The 21,348-nt window shown below is 32.4% G+C and overlaps 1 protein-coding gene across 3 annotated transcripts in view; it reads right to left on the bottom strand.

Moving 5' to 3' along the window:
• HHIP (hedgehog interacting protein) overlaps positions 1-21,348 on the bottom strand; it is an 85,498-nt gene that overhangs the window by 35,658 nt on the left and 28,492 nt on the right. For all 3 annotated transcript variants that reach the window (XM_058193173.1, XM_058193172.1, XM_058193170.1), the window contains exons 3-4: positions 20,365-20,521; positions 17,501-17,702 (exon numbers count right to left, since the gene is read on the bottom strand). In XM_058193173.1, coding sequence (XP_058049156.1) covers positions 17,501-17,702; positions 20,365-20,521 — 359 coding nt within the window. The remainder of the gene's footprint in view (positions 1-17,500; positions 17,703-20,364; positions 20,522-21,348) is intronic.

Below are 21,348 nucleotides of genomic sequence, written 5' to 3' on the forward strand. Positions count from 1 at the left end.
ATATAATCTTTCCATTTCTCAAACTTTATGTTATATTTAGACATATTTCCTGTTTGTTGTAAAGAATACCTTCCGCTCCATTAACAAAACTCTGCTGTATATTAAACCATCTTTGCTGAAATACACATGGACACATCAGGCTTGATACAGATTGATACAGATCCAGGGTGGCAATTGATGGAAAATGATAATGACTTACAAATCAAAGATTCCATTCCACTTAACTGGTCCTTTCTTCTTTTGCCCTCAGTAAATGCTGAAAGTACTGGTCATGACACCTTAATTCTGTGTGGCCAAACTGCTATCATTGCTCTTATTGTTCCAGTCTCTGATAAGTTGTGATGATTATTGGTACCTTGAGGCTTTCATTATCTCTGACTTTATTCCACAATGTTATTGTGGATGGAGATTGGGAGTGAGCCAGATCAGTAAAAACAATTTTGCCTGTATGTAAATATATATATGGAAATGAAATGAAGTTAAGTTTTATCTAAATTGTGTTCATGTGGGGAACTATAATGAAGTAACAGAAATATAAATAACATGAGTTCGAAAAAAAATTACCAATCTACTTCATAAATATATTCAGAAGAGCATACAGCTCAATTTTGGATGAAAAGCTATGCTTTTACTTGTAACTGTTAAGTTAACAGTTGTACTGTATATCATATGACTGATAAAAGTGATATTGCTTTTCAGAAAATACCATTTTTTGCACTCAGTCATTATATAAATATATTAAGAATTCTTCTGTGTTATCCTTATGAAACAAAACAATTGCAGTCAGCATAGAACAAGAAAATTTCAGAGCCTGAAAAAACCAACAAGTTTGCAAAAGTGTAAAATGTCTTTAAGAAAAAGGCTTCAGGCTGAAAATAATTTTCTCTCCTGCAAAATCTCAATGACTGTTGATCATATTTAGTGGCCATATAAGGTTGAAAGACTATTAAGTGGAAAGGAAGGAAAGAAGGAAGGCAGGAAGGCAGGCAGAAAGGAAGGAAGGAAGGAAGGAAGGAAGGAAGGAAGGAAGGAAGGAAGGAAGGAAGGAAGGAAGGACCAAGTTAAGGTGGCTTAGGAGAAGAGTTTTTCTATACAGAACAAAATTTAATAGTTTAGAAGCTAGAACAAAACCCTTCTTGTATGGACCTAAATAAATATAAAAATAAATGTTTGGAATTTGCCCATAAAGTTTAACAGGATCAACTCTAATATAAAATGTGCAAATCTTTCAGGTGGGATAAACAGTTTATTTTCCATTACGGATTTCAAGCTGAAAGGAAGTGTCAAATGACGTATCACAGGACTCTGTTTTAGAGCCTGCACTATTCAACACATTAATATATTTGTGTACAATGGGAGTAGTAAACATCTTACAAGAAAACACCAGGATTGAGGAATATCTTGACAAGCTGGAATGCTGGGTAGAAACTAGCAAGATGAATTTCAGTGGAAAGTGCAAATGTGGTTGGAAATATTAAAAGCACGTATAAAATGGGTTGGATCCCATTGGGGAGCAGTGCATGCAGAAAAAGGTTGAATGGATCACAAGCTACACATGAGTCAAAATTATGATGTAGATGCAGAAAAGCAAATCCCATTATAGATTGCATCAATAAAAGCAAGCTGTCAAAATCAAGATAAACAATATTTTTACTCCTATTTTGCTCTACACAGACTACACCTAGAATACTCTGATCAGTTCTGGGCCTTTTGATTTAGGGAGGACATTGACAAATTTGAAAAATTGCGTAAGTTAGTAATCAAGATAGCACACTAAGAGGTATGAAAGGAAAGAGTAATGAGGGATAGTTGGAAGTAATGAGTATGTTTAGCCTGGACAAAGAAGGAAAGGAGATATGACAGATAACTAAAGGGATGTTACATAAAAGATTTGTGGAAGGCAGGAAAAGAAACAATGGATTTCATTTACAAGAAAGCTGATTTGGTTAAATATCAGGAAAAAATCTAAATGGTAAGAGATGTTTATCAGTGAAAAAGACTTGTAGAAGGAAGTGACTTTCCATTGAAGATTTGTAAACAGAGGCTAGGTGGTGGTTTGTTGGGGATGTTGTAGTCCTGGGGTAGGGGGGAAGTTGAACTAGATTATATCAAAGATCCCTTCCAACCCTTAAACCTCAGGATTCTTTCTATTTATAATAATTAAATAATCAATCAATCTTATTTATTCTCACTTTGCTTCTGTATTCTTTCAAACTCATGATGATTCTGCTTCCTAGGTATTCTATTTTGGTTTTAAAAACTATTTATGTTTCACTTTTCTATGTCTAAGACTGATTCCTGCTCATGTAGGTTATATATTTTTGCTTATTGTTTGAATAGTTTAACTGCCTTAAACTTTTGAAGATAAATTGTACGCTAATATTTTTATTTCATCAATCATATGGATCATAACTGTTTATTCATAATAATAGCCCTCTAATTTTAGTGTAACATGCTACTTTCAAAAATGTACGTATGTTTTCAGGCAAACATTGCATTAAAAACGGTATGCTAGATATGTTTGCTGCCTTATTTGTAAAAATAATAAAGGTGGAATACAAATACATAACATGAAAATAATGTCACTATATTAAGCAGCTTTGCGAGTTTAGTTGCTTCATTTTTTTAAATAACTGTAAATGATTTTCAGTTACACTTTTATGAGTCTAACTGCTCAAGTTCTCCCAATAATCTTCAGTACCTTTCAAAGCCTGTGTAAAACTTTGGCTACTTTCCAATCATAATATCTGTGTTCCCAATGATAAATTGTACAATTTTATTATTAAGTTAACTACTCTAAAGTTCAATCTTTTCTTATAATGCTTATTAATGTTATTTGGCTTTTGTGTTTTCCATCTCCATCTCCATCTTCTTTTCTTTTTTCCTATCGTCATTTTTGCTTTACTTTTTCCTCTGCAAACATATAATGAAATGCCATTTTAGGCCAAAACCATTTTCTTTATGCCAAGAGCTCAAAAGGTACAACTGACTAGGAGTGCATTTATAAACCCTGGAGCACCCATAGAGGATTGGTCCAAAAATATGGGTCCTTTCTGTAATATGGGAAAGGGGGAGATTTAGAAGCATTAAACAAAAGTTTGATGAAAGTTATTATTATTTGATTTCTATAGTTCTGACTGTAAGACATCCATGTTATAAAACTGCATATTTATCTACTGGATCTGGGACCGATATATTCCAGGGAAATTTGAGAAAAGCTGAACTTTTTTCTAAATCCCTACAAAAGACACTATTTTGTGCTGAATTATTGCTGCTTGCAGCCCACACTGTTGCTTCACCATCATTTATTTCCTATGAAAAATAGCTTGTTGCCCAGTAACCATACCTAGCAGCACACCCTGTTTTGTCCTACAGTAATGTCATAGAAACAGTAAAGACAAAGAAAATAATGCATTGTTGATAAATAGAGCCCTTTACTGAATTAACTATATTTGCTTTCAGTGATGTTTCAGATTTTAAAATCTAATTGGCCAGGTTTTTCCTAGAGGAAAATAGAACTGAAGATATAACCACTTAAGAGTTTAAAAATGTAATAGAGTGTACTTGTAGAAAACTTCACTCGAGAGGAAATGGATTTCCTGAATATGTTGAGGATGTTTGTGTTCATGGTGAGATGCATGAAAACACTGTGGCTTCTAATAACAGAGTTATACACTGTATCACTTGCCCCAACTTCACAATGAATTTGAGTCTCAGGTTCTAAATGTTGATACAATATTCAAGTTACTGTACCACAGACAATTACAACCAATGTATTGTAAATTCTTGATTTATTCAGAGAATTGCTTGTTCTTGAGGTTTCATTTTAATAGCCTTTTTTCATATAGATATTTAAAATTATGAAGCTGAAATTTGACATTAATCTATTTGGAAGAAATTTTCATTTGACTTAATAGGTTCTATATCTGGGTAAACAGGTATAAGACTGTACTCAGTATTTCATTATGTATTATACTCTTAATATTGCAGGTCAGATTAATATGGTGTAACATACTGAACTTTACATTTACAGTCTTATTTCTGCATTGTATAATGTCTGGGAATGTATATTCAACTTTGCTTACTTTGTACCATTTTTAATTCATATTTTCCATACATAATAGTATGTTTAATCAATCTCTGTGCTATTCATATAGATTTTAATTTTCTAATTTTCCTCCTTAGGTTACTTCTGGCTACCTTTTATTAAAAATGAAATTTACAATTAAATTATTAGCTGGTGCTATGACTCCCAGGAAAAAAATATCAATTCTGAATAGTCATTTCAAAACTTACATTTATTTCCTCAATTCAAATTGAGTGTTTTAGTTTATAATTTGTCAAGAATACCTTTTTAATCCTAAAGAAGAGTGATATGGTAAATTATGCTTTTTACATGTATTCTGAAGGAAAACAATTGTCGACAAAAATATTATAACCTGAGAAAGTCATAATATTATTGAGAAACTAATAACTTAGAGCTAATTCACTCAAGCAAATATTATTTTTTTGTAACAAAAGAAACTAAATGTTGAATATATCATACGGAGAATTGTTTTAATGGCTCTTGCATGTAGTCCAATATGCTTTCAACCCACAACTGGAAGAAAAATTCTTGCCGTTTTATTAGTAAAAGATACAAGATGGTGCAATTATATAAACTGCCTTAGAAACAAAGATAAAAGTTTTAAATTAGCAATCATATTAGCAGTGATTGATAGAAAATGCAGCAAACATCCATGATGACCCTACTCTGTCCTGACCAGTTGTCCAGAAGGTGGGAAAATAAGAAGTCAATTTTAAAATAATTATTGGCATTCTTGGGAAAGAAAAAGAATAGTTGTTGGAGGCAGAAAAAAAATAAGGTGGAAAGATGTGTTCCTGCAAAGTGTTGCTGCTTGTTTTCTCCAGAAGAGAAAGATGGGACTTTATAATGGGCTATAGAACGATCTGTTTCCAGCTAAGCTGTGAGCAAAGATAATTTGAGCATCTAACAAATCCAAACGTATGCTGTGAGATGTCTACCTACACGTACCCTTGGAACAAATATAGGCTTTATATTCTTAGAGAATAAAATGCTAGGTGGTTACACCCCAGAGTTTTATTTGGAAGTGAAATTGCCTGCCTTCCAAAGTACTAAGACAATCTGGATTGGTAAAAAGTGTTCAGGGAAGATGGTTGAGGATTTGATGGAAAGCAACACTGCTAATTTGCTTTCTAGAAAATGTTTTTTGATTATCCACAACTGAGACAGCTATTTTATGAATAGACATTTTATGGAAGCATCAAAAACAGGCAATGTATATATCCAAAGCAGTGTTTGCCAATGCTTACCTATTCTACATTACAGACCCATATAATCCTTTAACATATATTGATACTAATAATTAATACAGCATGATAAATTGCAGTATTCTGAATATCCAAGAAATATTCCTGAAAAGATACTATATAAACCTTTCTCTATATAATTATTGCTATTGCATAGTACATATAAACTAGTAAACAGCATTTGAAGGCAAATATACTAATAGATGTGAAGGAACATCTAATGCGGCTTGTTGGCTGTATTTTATATATGCCTAAACACCAGCATCCAAGAATTGCATTATGTTGGATACTTTCTAGAGGAAAGAGAAAATGAGGTCGACCTTCGAAAACTTTCCGCCAAACACTTATGGAAGACCTTAAGATCATTAATGTTCCTTGGGATGATGCCAAAGATGCTGCAAATGATAAAAACCAGTGGAAAACACTTGCTACCCAATGTGCTCTGCACATAACATAATGATGATGATACTAATACATCAGGAAATAGAAAGCAAATAAATACATAGCAAAAAATTTGAAAAATCAAAACTTTGACTTAAAATTTTGCACCCCAATTATATTCCACCTGAATTATATACATTCAGCTACACAATACACTATGAAATGAGAGTATAGTTTCATATGTTTAAAAGGTATCTACCTTAATTACTATAAAAGTAAGTCATGGGATATTGCTCTGAGTGGCCAGAATGGCAGATAGCCAAGAGGCACAAAACTCTTCATATCCGTGTTTTGGCTTCCATGAACTCATCTACATAAATATTTTACTCTTAAATACAGTTTTCATATAAGATGGGGTATTAGATTTCTGAACATCCATGAGGGAAGGAACTGTAGTGATAAGTAGTGGCAGAAACATGTTGAAGTAGCTACCATATTTTCTTTGTGAAAAACACAAGGTCCCCTGATTTGATGATTTTTTAAAAGCACTGTAATACTTTAGTATAGAAAATAAGCCTATCATTGTATCTTTTTCTTTGGATATAAATTTTCTTTAAGGAGAATGGTGTAGAGTTGATTGTGGCATTCAACATAATTTTCATTTGATGGGAACTAGAGTTATTCTGTCTATATAGTATCTTCCAGTTGTTAATCAAATTAGCCATATTGTATAAAATCACTTTAAATATATTAAAATAAATATTATTTTTTCATAGTTCACAATTAAAAAATAAAGATAGGAGCACAATATAAATGGTCATTTTTATTAATTACTAGAAATGCTATATACATCAGAATAATATTACTATATGTTTAGGTTCCACACTGCAAGTTCATTTAGCTTAATGCATCTGTATATGTTCAAATTACTCACATAAAAGGCATTTCATTTCATTTTATAAGGCTGTTATTTATATAGAATTATATTTATATGACCTAAAGCTGGAAAGTATAGTAAATCTGGATTACAAGGAGATTTTTCTTTATGGATTGCTAAAGTTTTATACAGGATGGACAACTTTAAAAAATAAATTGCTTTCATTCTAGCATAATAACTAGCTATATTTTAATTTTTCCAAGAATATAGCAAATTATATTGTATAAAAATATATTTTTCATATTTTAATTGAATTCTATATAGATCATAAATAATATAGGAACAGAACACTATACTTGTCTGAGAAATGTTATTTCTAATTATTAATCTATGAGCATGTAATATTGTTATTTTCATAGTTGCCTATGATATACCAATATTTTATCATACTGGATTGAATCTTGTTCTCTTTCTCTTACTGACACTGACTGAAGATCTTATTTATTTATTTATTTATTTATTATTCATATTTGTATACCGCCCTATCTCCCGAAGGACTCAGGGCGGTTCACAGGCAAATAAAACATTTATATACACATTAAAATAACCATTAAAAAACTTATTCTAATGCCAAATTTTAAAATATAAATATAAATATTAAAACCAATTTAAAACCCCTATAAATTTAAAATCTAAGCCAGTCCTGCACAGATGAATAAATGTGTCTTGAGCTCACGACGGAAGGTTCTTCTCTAACACCAGCTGCCTTGCAGTCAAAGCTTTTAGTAACATTATACAGCTTTCTCTAGATCCAGGTATCATAAGTTTGAATGCCATTAGGTCAGCTGTTTGAAGTCATAGCTTTGTTTCTACTTAGATAAAAGTTCAAATCAATGGCTAGATTATTGTCAATGAGAAGCAACAAAAATAGGGCCGCCTTCTTACAAGACAGGATGAGATGATAATCTCATGGCAGGTGAAGTTGATAGAGAATATGAACGCTTCTTAGTCCCTTGATTAAAGCCTAGATGTGACAAACCTACACCTCCTTAGTAGAACGCTTTATGCCATGGAACAAAATATCTTGGGCCTGCCTCAAATGATTCTGAATTCTAAGGTCTAAATAAGGTAAATTTTAGCATACATGAAAATATGCTTAGAATATAGATTGATTGATTGATTAGTTGGTTTATGAGTTATTTCTTATCTTTTAAAATCTAATTTGCTTTTCATTTATATATTTCCAGGTGAGGATATAATATATTATAGTAATTTACACTAAAACAATTTTATTGTAAGCAATAAAATTTTCTAAAAAGTTATTCCGTGTAAGGATCATGAAACACACTTAACACTGGTCATCAGTAGCCTAACAGAACAACAGCACATATTCAATAAAGTGCCTAGATTAATAGATAAAGCTTCAACACTATATGTGACTGTTCATAGGGAATTCCAGAATTGGGGCATTTTTATCAAGATTGCCCTCTTTTGGGTTTCCCTCATTGGATCTTTATGCCCAGAAAAATCTATAAGAATGGACTTTGTCAGATAGCTAAGTGATCTTAAGGTGTATACAGTGCCTTATGTTTCAAGACAAACCTGAAAAGCTGGAACTCAGTGCAGCTTGTTCAGAATAGAAGCATAATAAAGTAATATGTAGAATAATAGAATAATAAAGAATAATATGTTTCCAATTGACTCATCTCTATAGAAATCAGAAAATCATAACATCGAAAGGGACCTGAGAGATTATAAATTCCAACCCGTGACCTGCATTTACATCCCAGCTATCATATCACCCCTCAACCTTCTGCAAGCTAAATGAACCTAGGTCTTTTAACTATTCCTTATAGGACATGGTTTCTGATACTTTCACTGTTTTGGTAGCTTTATCTAGATTTGCTTGTCCAGACTTGCTTGTCTATCAGTGTATTTTTAAACTGGGGTGCGGAGACCTGAATGTGTACTCCTTTGGAGCCTACTAAAGTAGAATAGAGTGGCATAATTATTTCCTGTGATTTGGATTCTATCATTCTCTTGATTTGCTCTTCAATAGGTGGTTGGCCTTTGCAGCTCAAGTACACTGTTGGGATATGTTGAGACTGTGATCCACTAGTACACACAAGTCCTTCTCACATGTGCTGTTCTTGACCCCAGGTAACAGTAATAGAGTTGGAAGGGACCTTGGAGGTCATCTAGTCCAACCCCCTACTCACGCAGAAGACCTACACTAGGGATTCAAACCGCCAAACTTTCTGATCGACAAGCTCTGTGTCTTAGCCACTGAGCCACCTCAGTGTAAATGTTTGTTTTCTTACCTAGATGCATGATTTTACATTTTATATTTCATTTTATATGTTTTTGTCCACTGTTCTAGTCTAGGTTTTGTTTATTTTATCCCCTTTCCTCTCAAGTATTAACCGTATGTTCTGAATAGCTGCAGCTTCCAAGCTAATTCCAAAGACATCTCTATACAATCATATATAAGATAGTGTGAACTTTCAAATTATATCATTAGCTTTGATCAGTCCAGACGTTTTGCAGCCTTCAACTATATGCAGACAGAAAGTGCTGCACAATTGTCTGTAACTTCAAAATATTTACTCCATATTACTTAAGAATGCATATACTTCTGTTGTGGTTTCTGATCATCAGAGCCAGTGAGAATAGTTGATGGGCAAATAAGATGGAAATAATATGATACTGTCTGGAAATTTGGTTTGGCATAAAAAAATTGGCTACATAAAATATAATCAACATTTATATAAGACCAAATGAAATTAAACTGGTCCAATGCTGAACGTTCTAATAGAGTGTTTTAACTTCAGACCCCAGTCCTTCTGTCCCTTTTTCCAGACTATGAAAAAGTCCTTAAATATGTTTTTCTGTTGGGCCTAATTTAGTGTATTTTCACAGCAACTTGTTAACAGTATTTTATGCTTTATATAATCTCTTGGGTGGTTTGCATTTGAAGTTTAAAACTTGTTTACACACACTTTAGAAAACAGCTTAAGTTTATGGTAAAACAGCTGCTAAAAACTGAAGCTACAGTAATTGCTTCTCTGAATGCCTATTGCAGATCCGATTTAGAAGCAGACAGACTTCCAGGGTTTCAGAGATGGGTATGAAGATGACAGGGTTTGAATTAGGGAGGTTTTGGATGAATAGATGTACTTTGTCACAAGAAGACACGGTACTGAATACAAGATTATTAATTTTTCTTATGGCAAATTATTGTTAATAAAATTGACTATCAGCTGTCAATATGGTTCCCTAATCATAAGACAAACATGCCTTGGTAACAAGATTCTGATGCCATGTCTTCATGGTTGCATTTATTTCAGCTGAAAGGGGTTAAAATTGTTTTCAGCTATTTCAGTTTTAAAATAATGTTTTCCTTTGTCTGCTGACACAATCTTGTGATGAACACAATAGGTATACTTAATACAGTTGATGATATGGTCAATGATTGATATCAGTCCACATCTTACTGGCTAGACTTTCAGGGCTATATTGGTGTAGTATGCAGCAGAAACAGATACTTGGCTTCCATAAATATTTCTTATGTAGAGAAGTTTAGCATGTTTTAAAATGGCACTATGCCAGTTTTCAAATAAGAATTTAATGCTGTTTTAAAGGCTGAAGGGAAGCTCAGAAAAATAGCCAGGTTATGCCAACTGTGTGTTGCCAATTCTGTCATCAATGAGCACATTACAGGTTTCCTGCTGCTTCTGTTGATAAAGTTTTCCACAGCTGCAATTTTTACTGAAGTTATTACTTTGGTGAAATGGCAGCACCATTTCGTCTATTACTCTGCCAACTTGCCTATTTCACAGGCTTCTTCCAGGAGATGCTGGCCATGGAAACTGGCTGCCAGCAATGCCATTCTCTTGTAGCACTTGTTGAGGTTGGAGCTCGCTTGTTATCAATTAGTTTTTCACACATGAACTCACAATATGACAGCACACAATTTCCATGCCTGTGAGCTGTTAGCCACACTATCTTTAGAGTAAGACTCTTAGAGGAGCCCTAGATCCCAGTTTGCATGTCTTTTCATACAATTGCCCTTTTGTTATGGAAAGCAAGATTGTATTCATTAGATTTATAGGCTGCCTCTCCTCCAAATACAGGTAGATTCAAATCTACTTAGCTCTAGTAATATGGCAACATAATATACCTCAGACTATGCACTGGGACTAATTCTAAAGTTCTTTACAGTCTGAAAAATCTACCTCACTGAAATTGCTGATTTAGCTAAGGCCAATGGATGAGGATTGTTTTAAATTTGTCTGAATGGGACACACTACAGCTTTTCCCAATCTTTGGCCATGATAGTTAAGAATTCTGGGAACTCCTGATTTAATAATATCAGATTTGGGGAACATAATTAGCCTGCCATATGGAGCAAAATATTTTTTTTAAAGACAGATTTTTAATATCTTAAAAATATTTTTTAAACTATTTTTAAAACTCTCTTTCCTTCCAGATTTGTCATGATTATCTATGTGCAAACTTTCAGTCGTATAGTGGCTTTTGCATTCTTTGCACAAATAAAACAACAGGGAAATATTCTAGCTGCACTGCATTTTGGTCAGAAGTTGCAAATTTGGGCCAAAGTTATTTGTTTTGGAGAGCTATTGTGGGTCTTAGCTGAAACTCCGCCAATTGAAAATATGCCAGAATGCACATCATGTTCATGAAGAAGAAAGATTTCCCTATGATTATATCAAGTATGAACAGCCATACAAGGAAAAGCAAACACATCTGTGCTAAGCACTACGATGGCTAGCACATTATAAATACCTTAAGAAAGTAAATTCAGAGACCTGATCTTCCTAGATTAGATAAACCTCTGCAATATCATAACAGACCTCCCTGGTGTTAGAACTACAAAATGTCTGTATTAATTTAATCACTGAAAGTTTGTGTTTGGTTTGAAGAATAGAAAAAGTCTGCTGTTTCTGACTTTATCAACTTTCTATTATTTATCCTGTCAAGTTAAGCAATCCGCATAAACATTAGAGGCAGAAACACCATTCGTTTCATCATTAGCTTCCATTAGAGCTGTGCTACCAGGCTCTAATAGAATAAAAAATAAGAAGCCAGACTATTCTGTTAGCTATGTTATTTCTGTTAGCTATGTGGGACAGAAATTTTGGACTCTTCAAGGGGAGGTGTTCCTTTTCCCCCTACCTGTTCTAAAAAGAAATTTAAAAAGTAGTCTGCAGTTACAACCTGAAGTACTTCAAAACATTTTGCTTTCTGAGTCAGAGTTGATAGCCATCCTTCAACTCATGCTCCAAAGCTGATAGCACAGGTTGCTGAATATTCAGAGAAATAAAGAAACAAGCCATACAGCAGACAAAGCATTGTTTCCTTCATACCTAACTGCCCCAATGTGCCTTAAGATCTGCTGCTTGAGATATTATCTCCTTCTACCAAATGAAAGATGATGTTGCTTACATCTGCATTATGTATCACTAGAAATGTCTGCATTTATTGGTTTGCTCTCACACATCTTTTCTATTTTTTCCCTATTTTTTTCATGGTAAGCCTGAAGGTAAACTAAACCAAAAGGTAACAAGAATAAAGCAAACTTTATTCTGGGAATGTTTCTGTGAAAACTATATGGATTCTCATCTTAGCATCAGAAATTGTACTTGACTATGATGGGCCTTTATCTTTATGTTTGTCTAATCATCTTCTTGTGTATTCATAGCAGCAGAGGAGCTGCTGACCCATATCCCATCCAAATGATAATAGTGAAAATAACCCCACATACAGTTAGCCACATCCAACTTCTTCCAGGATTCATACAAGCAAAGAATCACACAAATAGAATACTAAGTACCACAATACACTCTTTACTACTGTTTTTCTCCAAAAATAATACCCTGCCTTATATTTTTTTGAACCCTGAAATAAATGCTTGGCATTGCCATGCACTTAAAAGCCCAATTGGGCTTATTATCAGGAGATGTCTTATTTTGGACGAAACTGTACTCTTTACCATCTTGGCAAGAAAAATGAAAAATTCTGTCTTCTTTTCTACAGAAGACTTTTAGTTGTTCTAAAATGAAAAAAATTAGCATAGGGTTAACAAGTAGGATGAACACGTCCAGATTTAAAAGGGCCAAAGACATATTAGAATAAAAATCTGTTTGAATAATACTGATTTACTGTAATTCCACTGTTTACTTAAAAATAAAATTAGTTGAAGTCAATAATCATACTCCCTAGTAGGTGTACTTAAAATTGCCATGATAATTATATAAATAAAAACAATAAAAGTATCATATGAAATAAAATTACATACTTCTACTTTCTATAGTATATGTTCAAACTGGGGAAAGAAAAGATTATAGTAAAAGAGACTAGAAGGTATTTTAGATATCTTATAACAATTTGTGTCTAGTAGTAATATGCAGGATCTCCAGTGGGTTGGATGAGAGTCACATTTTTTAAAGAGGAAATTGTTAAATACATCAAGGAAATGCTGTGGTTAAGACTACTAATCCCAATATTTTGGATTTAAATTGTTGGTGGTTACTCCTGCTAGAGGATGCCATGATATGGCTATTAGATTTGTCTTCAGTCCTCTTTCCCACTTTCTTTCCCTTTCTTTAATTATACATATTTTAAATGACATGTCATTTACCTGTTTTTTCTGACTAAAAAATTCCTCTGCCTACAACAAATTACATATCAAAAGAAGATATTCTGAACAGTTCTTAAATAGCTGAATGTCAAAATTGAGTTGTACATATAACAAAACAGAAACATAGATTATCTAACACTGTGTGTGGGATGCAGCTCTAATTCATACAGTGCACAGAAAAGAAACTGGCAGTCTTGATCATACTACACACATCTCCATAATAACAGGTTATAAAGCATACAATTTCAAGAACACCCACAATGAAAACTACACTTTCCAAACAGAAACTTGTTTTGGACTAAGCTCAGTTCATTGGCACCAGGGGATTCTCCTTGAGGAAACACAGGACATTAAACCTACACATGTGCATGTAAAATGATAAAGAATTATCATCATTCTTCCAGGACATTCTTCTAGTCTAAGACACTGGGCCCAAAATCAACATTCTATAATCTTTAGCATAAACATACTGCCCATATGTCATTAAAGTGTTTTATATACAGTAGCATTCATTAGAGTGATCTTGTTCAAATTTATAGATGTCTATAAAGCTCAATATATATTATTGACAGCTAAAAGTATTATGTCTTTAGCTTATTCAAACCTAGTTTATGAACTTTATGACATATACTAATATGTCTTTTTATATTTTACATCTGTTGTTTTTACATTTGCTGTTTTTTATGTGATTCTTGTGCAACCCATAGTAGCTGTTGGTGAGATAGGTGGATATATAAATTTATTAATAAATAAATTAAATAAATAAAAACTTATTTCTGATCTTTAAGAAAATGGGTGATTAAAATATTCAGTTATTTTCTAAAAATTGATAAGAAAGGAACAATGCAATATGATATATTGTCATACTGATTAACGTTACATCTTATTTTGTATATGCACATTCTTTCAGCAACCATAGTATTTGTGAACAGAATATGAATTTTATCAAATTCAAGGGATGAAATGCTCGACAAGTAAGTAGCTTAAAGTATACCTGCAATTCTACTTTTTTGTAATTGCTATTTGAATTATAGTTTAGATGAGACTATTTATGAATCTTAAAAACACATAAAATTTAGGCTATATTTTGCATTATTCTCTGAATAGATCAGTTTTGGATTATGTGTATAATATGGTAATGCAGTAAAGTCTGTGTTAGTGAAAAGAAAACTACTGACACAATAGTTTGTCCTGTCTGGGATTCCATTTTTCCATAATTTTTTTTAATGCATACCATGTAAGTCACAAATATTCACCAGTGCTTAAGCCTGTTGTCTCAAGATCTTAGACAATCAGTTAGAGAAGATGGCAAGGCATCCCTTTATTTTAAAATATAAAACAGCCACAAATTCCTACACTGTTAAAAATGAATAATTCAAGTATTTAAAGGGCCGCCTTTAAAAATAATAAGCTAAAATACTTATAACATTGTGAAGTTTCATATTTTTAACTGCTGTTGGTTCCCTAAACAACTTTAATTACTTTCAGAATTTATAGGAAATGTGACTTTAGAAAGTCATTTGTGTATTCAATGTCTTCTGTTTCAATAAGGTGAATCACACTTAACATTGTGCTAAATGATAGCTATGGAGTTGTTCTTAGGAAGTTCCAACTATCTTCAAATGATCTGATACCAAAATCTTAAGAGAAGAGCAGAGATATGACACAAATTAACCATGATCTCTGCATACATGATCTTCCATTCAAGAAGCATGTAGGAAGTTTCTACTGGAGATAATAAGTAGCTATGTTATTACACTAGTGAAAGCCATCACTGGAAAGGAGAAAGGACTTTTATTATGACCTAGTATGGAAGACTTTCTATTAATTTTTTACTGCATATTTCCATTTCAGGCATGATAATCTATCTTTCTGGGATCCATTCACAAATATTTAGTGCATGCCTATGTGACAAATAGATAGATAGTTGAAGGGCAGATGCACCTTTTAAACATGTAATAGAATGTGCACACATGATAGGACCTATCAATATGAAAGAAGCCCATTATATGGGATGTTTGAGAGATCACATGGCTAGTATCTTGTTTAATTATTGTATTACTATATTCATTCAGCCAGAAATAAAAATGAGAGAGAGTTGTATATATGAAATGTGAATAAATGAAAATAAAAATAATATTTACATTTTCTTTATAAAATATATTTATTGAAGTGAAGTATTGGCATTTTAATAAACATATTTTATTGATATGATCTGGAAAGGTACATATATTCAATGTATAAGTTTTATCAATAAATTACAATAAATAAATTGTGCCAATCTATTCAGATTACACAAGGAATTATATAGAAATATTTGTATTGGCTTGTTAAAAAAGATAGAAGTCACTTTGTGTAACTGACTTCACTATGGCATTCAGCTGTAGAAAGAAACAAAGAAGCAGATGTAGTTCAAGATTTAGGGAAACTTTCTATTAAAATTTAAGCCATTGTGACATGTAAAAACAATTCATAGCTTGGAGGGGTGCATAAGGTGGCTGAGGTCAAGGAGTCTAGCCCATATATTCTTAACAGTCTCCCTCCAGTATCACTCACTTTCCTGACATATGTTTTCTCTTTCATGGAGGTTCTCTCATTCTCCTTGGATGATTTATGCTTTCATTATGTTTCTATATGATTTAAGATTAAAATACTATTATCATTTTTAAATGGTTGATTTTAATACAATATCCTAGCTTCCTCCAACCATGTGGGAGGAAGCTACGATTATTTCCCCATAATTCCAAGTAGCATGGCTTGTCAGTAGCAATACTACCTGGAAATTAGGAGAGTTCTAATCCAATGCATCTGGAGGATACTTCATTGTGCCATGTGACAATATGATTTTTATACAGTCACTTTGTCAGTTTCCATGGCATGTGTTTTCTTCAGTATTTGACTATTCAAACTGCCTAAGGAGGAGAGGTTAAATAGTCTTACAGCAAATTGTTTTCTCAGATCTTATCAACTTCTATACTCTTTCATAATTACTTTTAGCAAAGCAGCCTACAATGAAATGACATATCAGGTTTAATCACAAAAACCTAATGATGATCATTCAAAACAATCACATTTATAAAACTTTTCTTTTATGTACACTGAGAGCATATGCACCAAGACAAATTCCTTGTGTGTCCAATCACACTTGGCCAATAAAAATTCTATTCTATTCTATTCTATTCTTTTATTAAAAAAAGTCAGGGAATCAAGCTTAAGGAACATATGGTTTACAATATACTAAAATGCCAGCTCTTGACTCAGATTAATAAAGAGGTATATAAATAAAATCAGATTGCAGTTGAATCTGAATATAGATTTTTATCTAAATTTTAATCTCAATATTTAAACGCCATGCTGTTTTAAATAGATCTAGACTTTAAATAGCTAATATATGCAATAGTACTTTCAGGTAAATATCTTTTTGATGCAATCATGTAAAATAATCCTAGAATTAGAAAATATACTATTGCTTTATGATAATCCTAACATAGCACATACCTTTTCATGATTTTTTTTTAGTCACTAAACCATCCCATTGTTAATACATTTACTAAAGTATAGCAGGTTCACTTAGCTATTCTTTCAGTTAATATCATTTAATAAAAACCATTCCATTTATTTTAATGAAAGTTTCCAATTTCATAGGTTTAACTTAATTTTGCAAAAAAAATAGGTTTTTCTAAAGGAATTGTTGTGACACATACAATCAAAATTAAGGAGGAAAATGACTTTTTCAATATGTAAATTATAGTGGAGAATTTGATTTTAATATAAGCAAAGACTTATCCTTTTAAATAGCTGATGCAGTGAGAGCTCCCCCTTCTGTATATAACAGCATTTGATAACAAGGTGAATCTATATCATGGAAATAATTTATAAATAGCTGCCATTTTAATTGAGCTGGAAAATGATCTCATTCTAAACTGCATAACTATATCACATTTATAGCTGTAAGCTCAAAGAAAATTGAATACTTTACTTGGAAAGTCTGCACAGTAACTGTTGACTGATTGAGTAACTGAGTTCAAACCATGGTTGGATCTTAATCATGATTAATGCACATTAGGCTGAAGCCATTTATCTTTCTACTAACTTAAATGAAAACCTCATTTTAAAAGACTTATGTTCTGTTTTATTATTTACTTTCTAAAGTTAAAATTAAGCAAAATGGGAAATAGTACAAAATGTAACACAAAACGTAACACTTAAAAGAAAGGAAGTCCCCAAAGGTAAATAAAAGGAATTCCAACCTTTATTCCACTTTGAACAACTTTGTGTATGTCCAAAAATGGTTCTTTGACTATATCTCTTTCGGGTGTTAATATTTTCACATATCCTTCCTTTTCAAGGATGAAAAGTCGGTGTGATCCATCCCCAGAATGTACTGCTCCAACAGGTTGCCTGAAACCACTTACAACTTCATGGAGGCAAAAGCAATTGTGTTTATGTTTCCTAAAACAAACAAATAAGAACATTATTTTAATTTTCCTCTTTAATAGCAAAAAATACAAAATGTGATATATTGTTGGCATTTATTTAGCATGATATATTTCAATTTGAAGATAAAGTAACTTTCACTTTTAAAAATGGCTAATTAAACTGATGATTGGCCATTCTTTTATAAGCTAGGTTTTTTGTTAACTGTCCACAACAGGAATTCCCAATCCCCAGGCTGTGGTCCACTACCGGGCCTTGGCCCGTTCAGAACTGGGCTGCGTGAGTGGTGGGTGCTCAAACACAAAGCTCCATTTGCCTTCCACTCACACAGAACCTTCCCCACTCCCCCCTCCCTGGCTAGTCCACCAAGCCGGAAAGCTTGGAGACCACAATATTAGTTTACAATATTAGTCTACAATATTTCATCCATGGGAATTTACACCAAGGCATGGAAATAACATCATCTGATTGGACCCAGGAAATAGACCTTCTCTGTCATGGTGTCTGCTCCTGGAACATCATCAACCCAAAGAATGGTACAGCCCGTACTGTGACTGTATTGAAAAGATCTTTAAAACTTGGTTTTACCCTACAATTGAGTTGGAGTGAGATGCAAGACTTTTGCATGCTTGGACATATTCATCTGAATATTTTTTTATATTCTAGACATGCATTGTTCTTTTCTTTGTTATATTGTTTCTTTCTCTGTCATAGGCTGCCCAGAATTTTGATGATGTTGGGTGGCCTTATAAATTTGACAAATTAATAATAAGTATTAATTGTTTGGAGATTAACTACTTTCAGAGCCTGTTATTTTCCACATAAAGAAACAACAAACAAGACTGCAGAAGAAGAGGCGGTAGAAAAAGAGAGCACTTAACACAGATAAGAAAGGGACATAATCCTGAGAGTCTGGAGAAAAATTAGGGGACCTGGAGATAATGACTTGAGAAAGTGGCAATATGACTCTACCAGGAGAATATGCTATCTGCTAAAAATAAGTCTTTTTGCTTCCATAGACTTTTGTTTGTGTATTTATTTCCTAAACTTTCTGTCCAGAAATTTTCTGATGGTACAGAAGATAGAAACACATTACTATAAATTAGGAAAAAATGAATATATTTATTCTGCATAAAAAGAGGTAGTTCCTATGATAATTTTACTTAAAGAAGAAATATGGTTTCCTGTCTGCTCTTCTCTTCTGGAACTAGATGCATTCCAGCAAAAGTCACTCAGAAAGGTTGGGATGATCTCCTGAATAGTGTGGATTTTCCTGGGTAGACCAATGGCAGCTGAGAAAAATGTTGTGAGAGTTCTGGGTATTTGAGTTCTGGGTATTTTAGCGTAATCCTATGAACAATAAAGTTAGGAAGGTAGAATCAGGTTGATATAGAAAAAACACTGAAGGGATATATAGGCTAGATCCTCATGTTTTCACAACTCATGGGGACAAGTTAACTCTGCAAAAAGTCTATTATTTTACCTTTGCTACAATATCACTTTAAAAGCATTAAAGCAGAATAAGGAAAGAGCTCCACAGTGTCTTGGACTCGTGGTATTGAATTTGTAATTTGGTTGGTTTCCTTTTATATCCTGCCAGTATTGGTTGCATAGTTCTACCTAGAGAGTTATGTTAAAGACGTTACCAAAATGTTTTTCTAGTTTTTGATAGCCTCATGGACCAATATACTTTACACAGAAGTCATACTGATATAGATCATTCAGAATTTTGGTTGTACAGAAAGAAGAAAAGTTATGTAGAATTGCTGGACATGTAAACTTTGAACCAGAAATAGAGCTGATATAAAGTGACTCTAGATTACTGTGTGATCATTCCAGGTTCTAAATGAAGTTGTTTTTTTAAAAAAGGTCTTGAAATAGTGCTCTAGGGAAATCAGGACTAGATAATATCTCAGGGCTGTAAATTATTATATGAAATACCTTAGAGCTATACCATGTTTGGCAAATAGACCTGGCTTTAAAGGTTTTATAGTTGAAAATATAGCATTTCCTCCTTTTATAAGAAAAAATCTGCTATTGTCCTATCAAAATATTAAAATGAATTCACAAAGCATAACATAGAAGTCAGAAATAAAATTAGGATAAAAGAGTCTGGAATAAATTTATAGACATTTTAACTGTACCACTGTTGGATATTTTGTAACCTTATACTCACGTTGAGCATAAACTCTCATTGTTGAAAAGAGTGCTTGAATTTCTCATTAATTTCCAATGATTATCAAACTTTTAAGAAACTTCTTTTAAATTGTACTACATTTAAATGTTATCATTCCATTTTAATAATAAATGATTGTATTGTCTTTTGGAGTTTGTGAAATCAGGCAGATTATAAATTATATAAATAAAATAGGAAATTAAAATATGAGAATAATGAGTAGAAAGAATAATCAGGAAAGCAAGAGTGATATTAACTTGTAACTTTGATAAGATTTCAGATAAGACATCTGCAATATATTTGATCTAACAATTTTATGAATCATTAGTAAAGTATGCATTATGCAAGAATTCAGTACTTTAAAGAACAGTTTTTTAGCCAAAGCTGGAGTAATCAACATCTGGATGACACAGCTAGGGAACATAAGCAGAAACTGACTCAACACATTATCAAGCTATAATGTCAGGCTTTGTGAATTAAAAAATATTTATCTTTAGAAACCTGCTTAAATCTTCTCCTTTGCCATATTCTTCTATTTGATCCAAATAGTTAGAAGATGGTCCTCGAACTTGTTTTCTTGGAAAATCTGGAAAGCAGAAACCATCATCTTTTCTTGCATAGTAGAAACAAAAATCATCAGCAGTAATTTGGAGCAAACCTTTGAAAAGGAAAGAAGTTTATGTTTAGTAAATTAGTTTGTGTTATTCTCTTCAATTCAGTGGTGGGTTTCTTCCTGTTCACCCTGTGCATGCGCGCTACCAATAGCGAACTGGTAGCACCAGGATTTGAATCCCACTACTGCTTTAATTGGTATATTACATATGAACTAAGCCACTGATTAATTTTGATATATTTCTTAAAATACAAATGTTCTTCCCAAGAATGAACATAAGCATACTCTTTATATTATAGAAAAAAATAATATAGGCAAATAAGACCAAGAAAAGTTTTATTATTTTAAATTGTTAAATTTAAATTTCTAGATGAATTTTAAGGGTTTTTAGATTTTAAATGTTTTTAAATCTCGGCCAATTATTTAATAAGTTTTAATTTTGTTTTAATTGTACATTGCTTGTGTTCTTATTTTTTGGCTGTAAACCGCCCTGAGTTCTTCGGGAGAAGGGCGGTATAAAAATCTAATAAATAATAATAATAATAATATTAGCATTTGAATCTCTGCAGCAGAATTTATTTTTAAATAAAGTCTTAAGAAATAGCAATTATCAAAAAGTTCCTATCTGATAAATACCATTAATATCAGAATCTATGGACAGAAGCTTTAATATAGATATCATATTTATAATTGTTACATTAAACAATACAGATTTCTGTTCATTTTTTTTATCCTACAATTATTTCATAAGGGAATTTTTCATCAATATTTTTCATCAATAAACAGGTAGTCTTCATTTCATTTTGTTTGTTTAATGATGATTTAAAATTACAGTAATCTCAGAAAAAGTGATTTATAAACCCATCATTGAA

This window comes from Ahaetulla prasina, chromosome 8, assembly GCF_028640845.1.
Source record: "Ahaetulla prasina isolate Xishuangbanna chromosome 8, ASM2864084v1, whole genome shotgun sequence".
NCBI classification, from domain to species: Eukaryota; Metazoa; Chordata; class Lepidosauria; order Squamata; family Colubridae; genus Ahaetulla; species Ahaetulla prasina.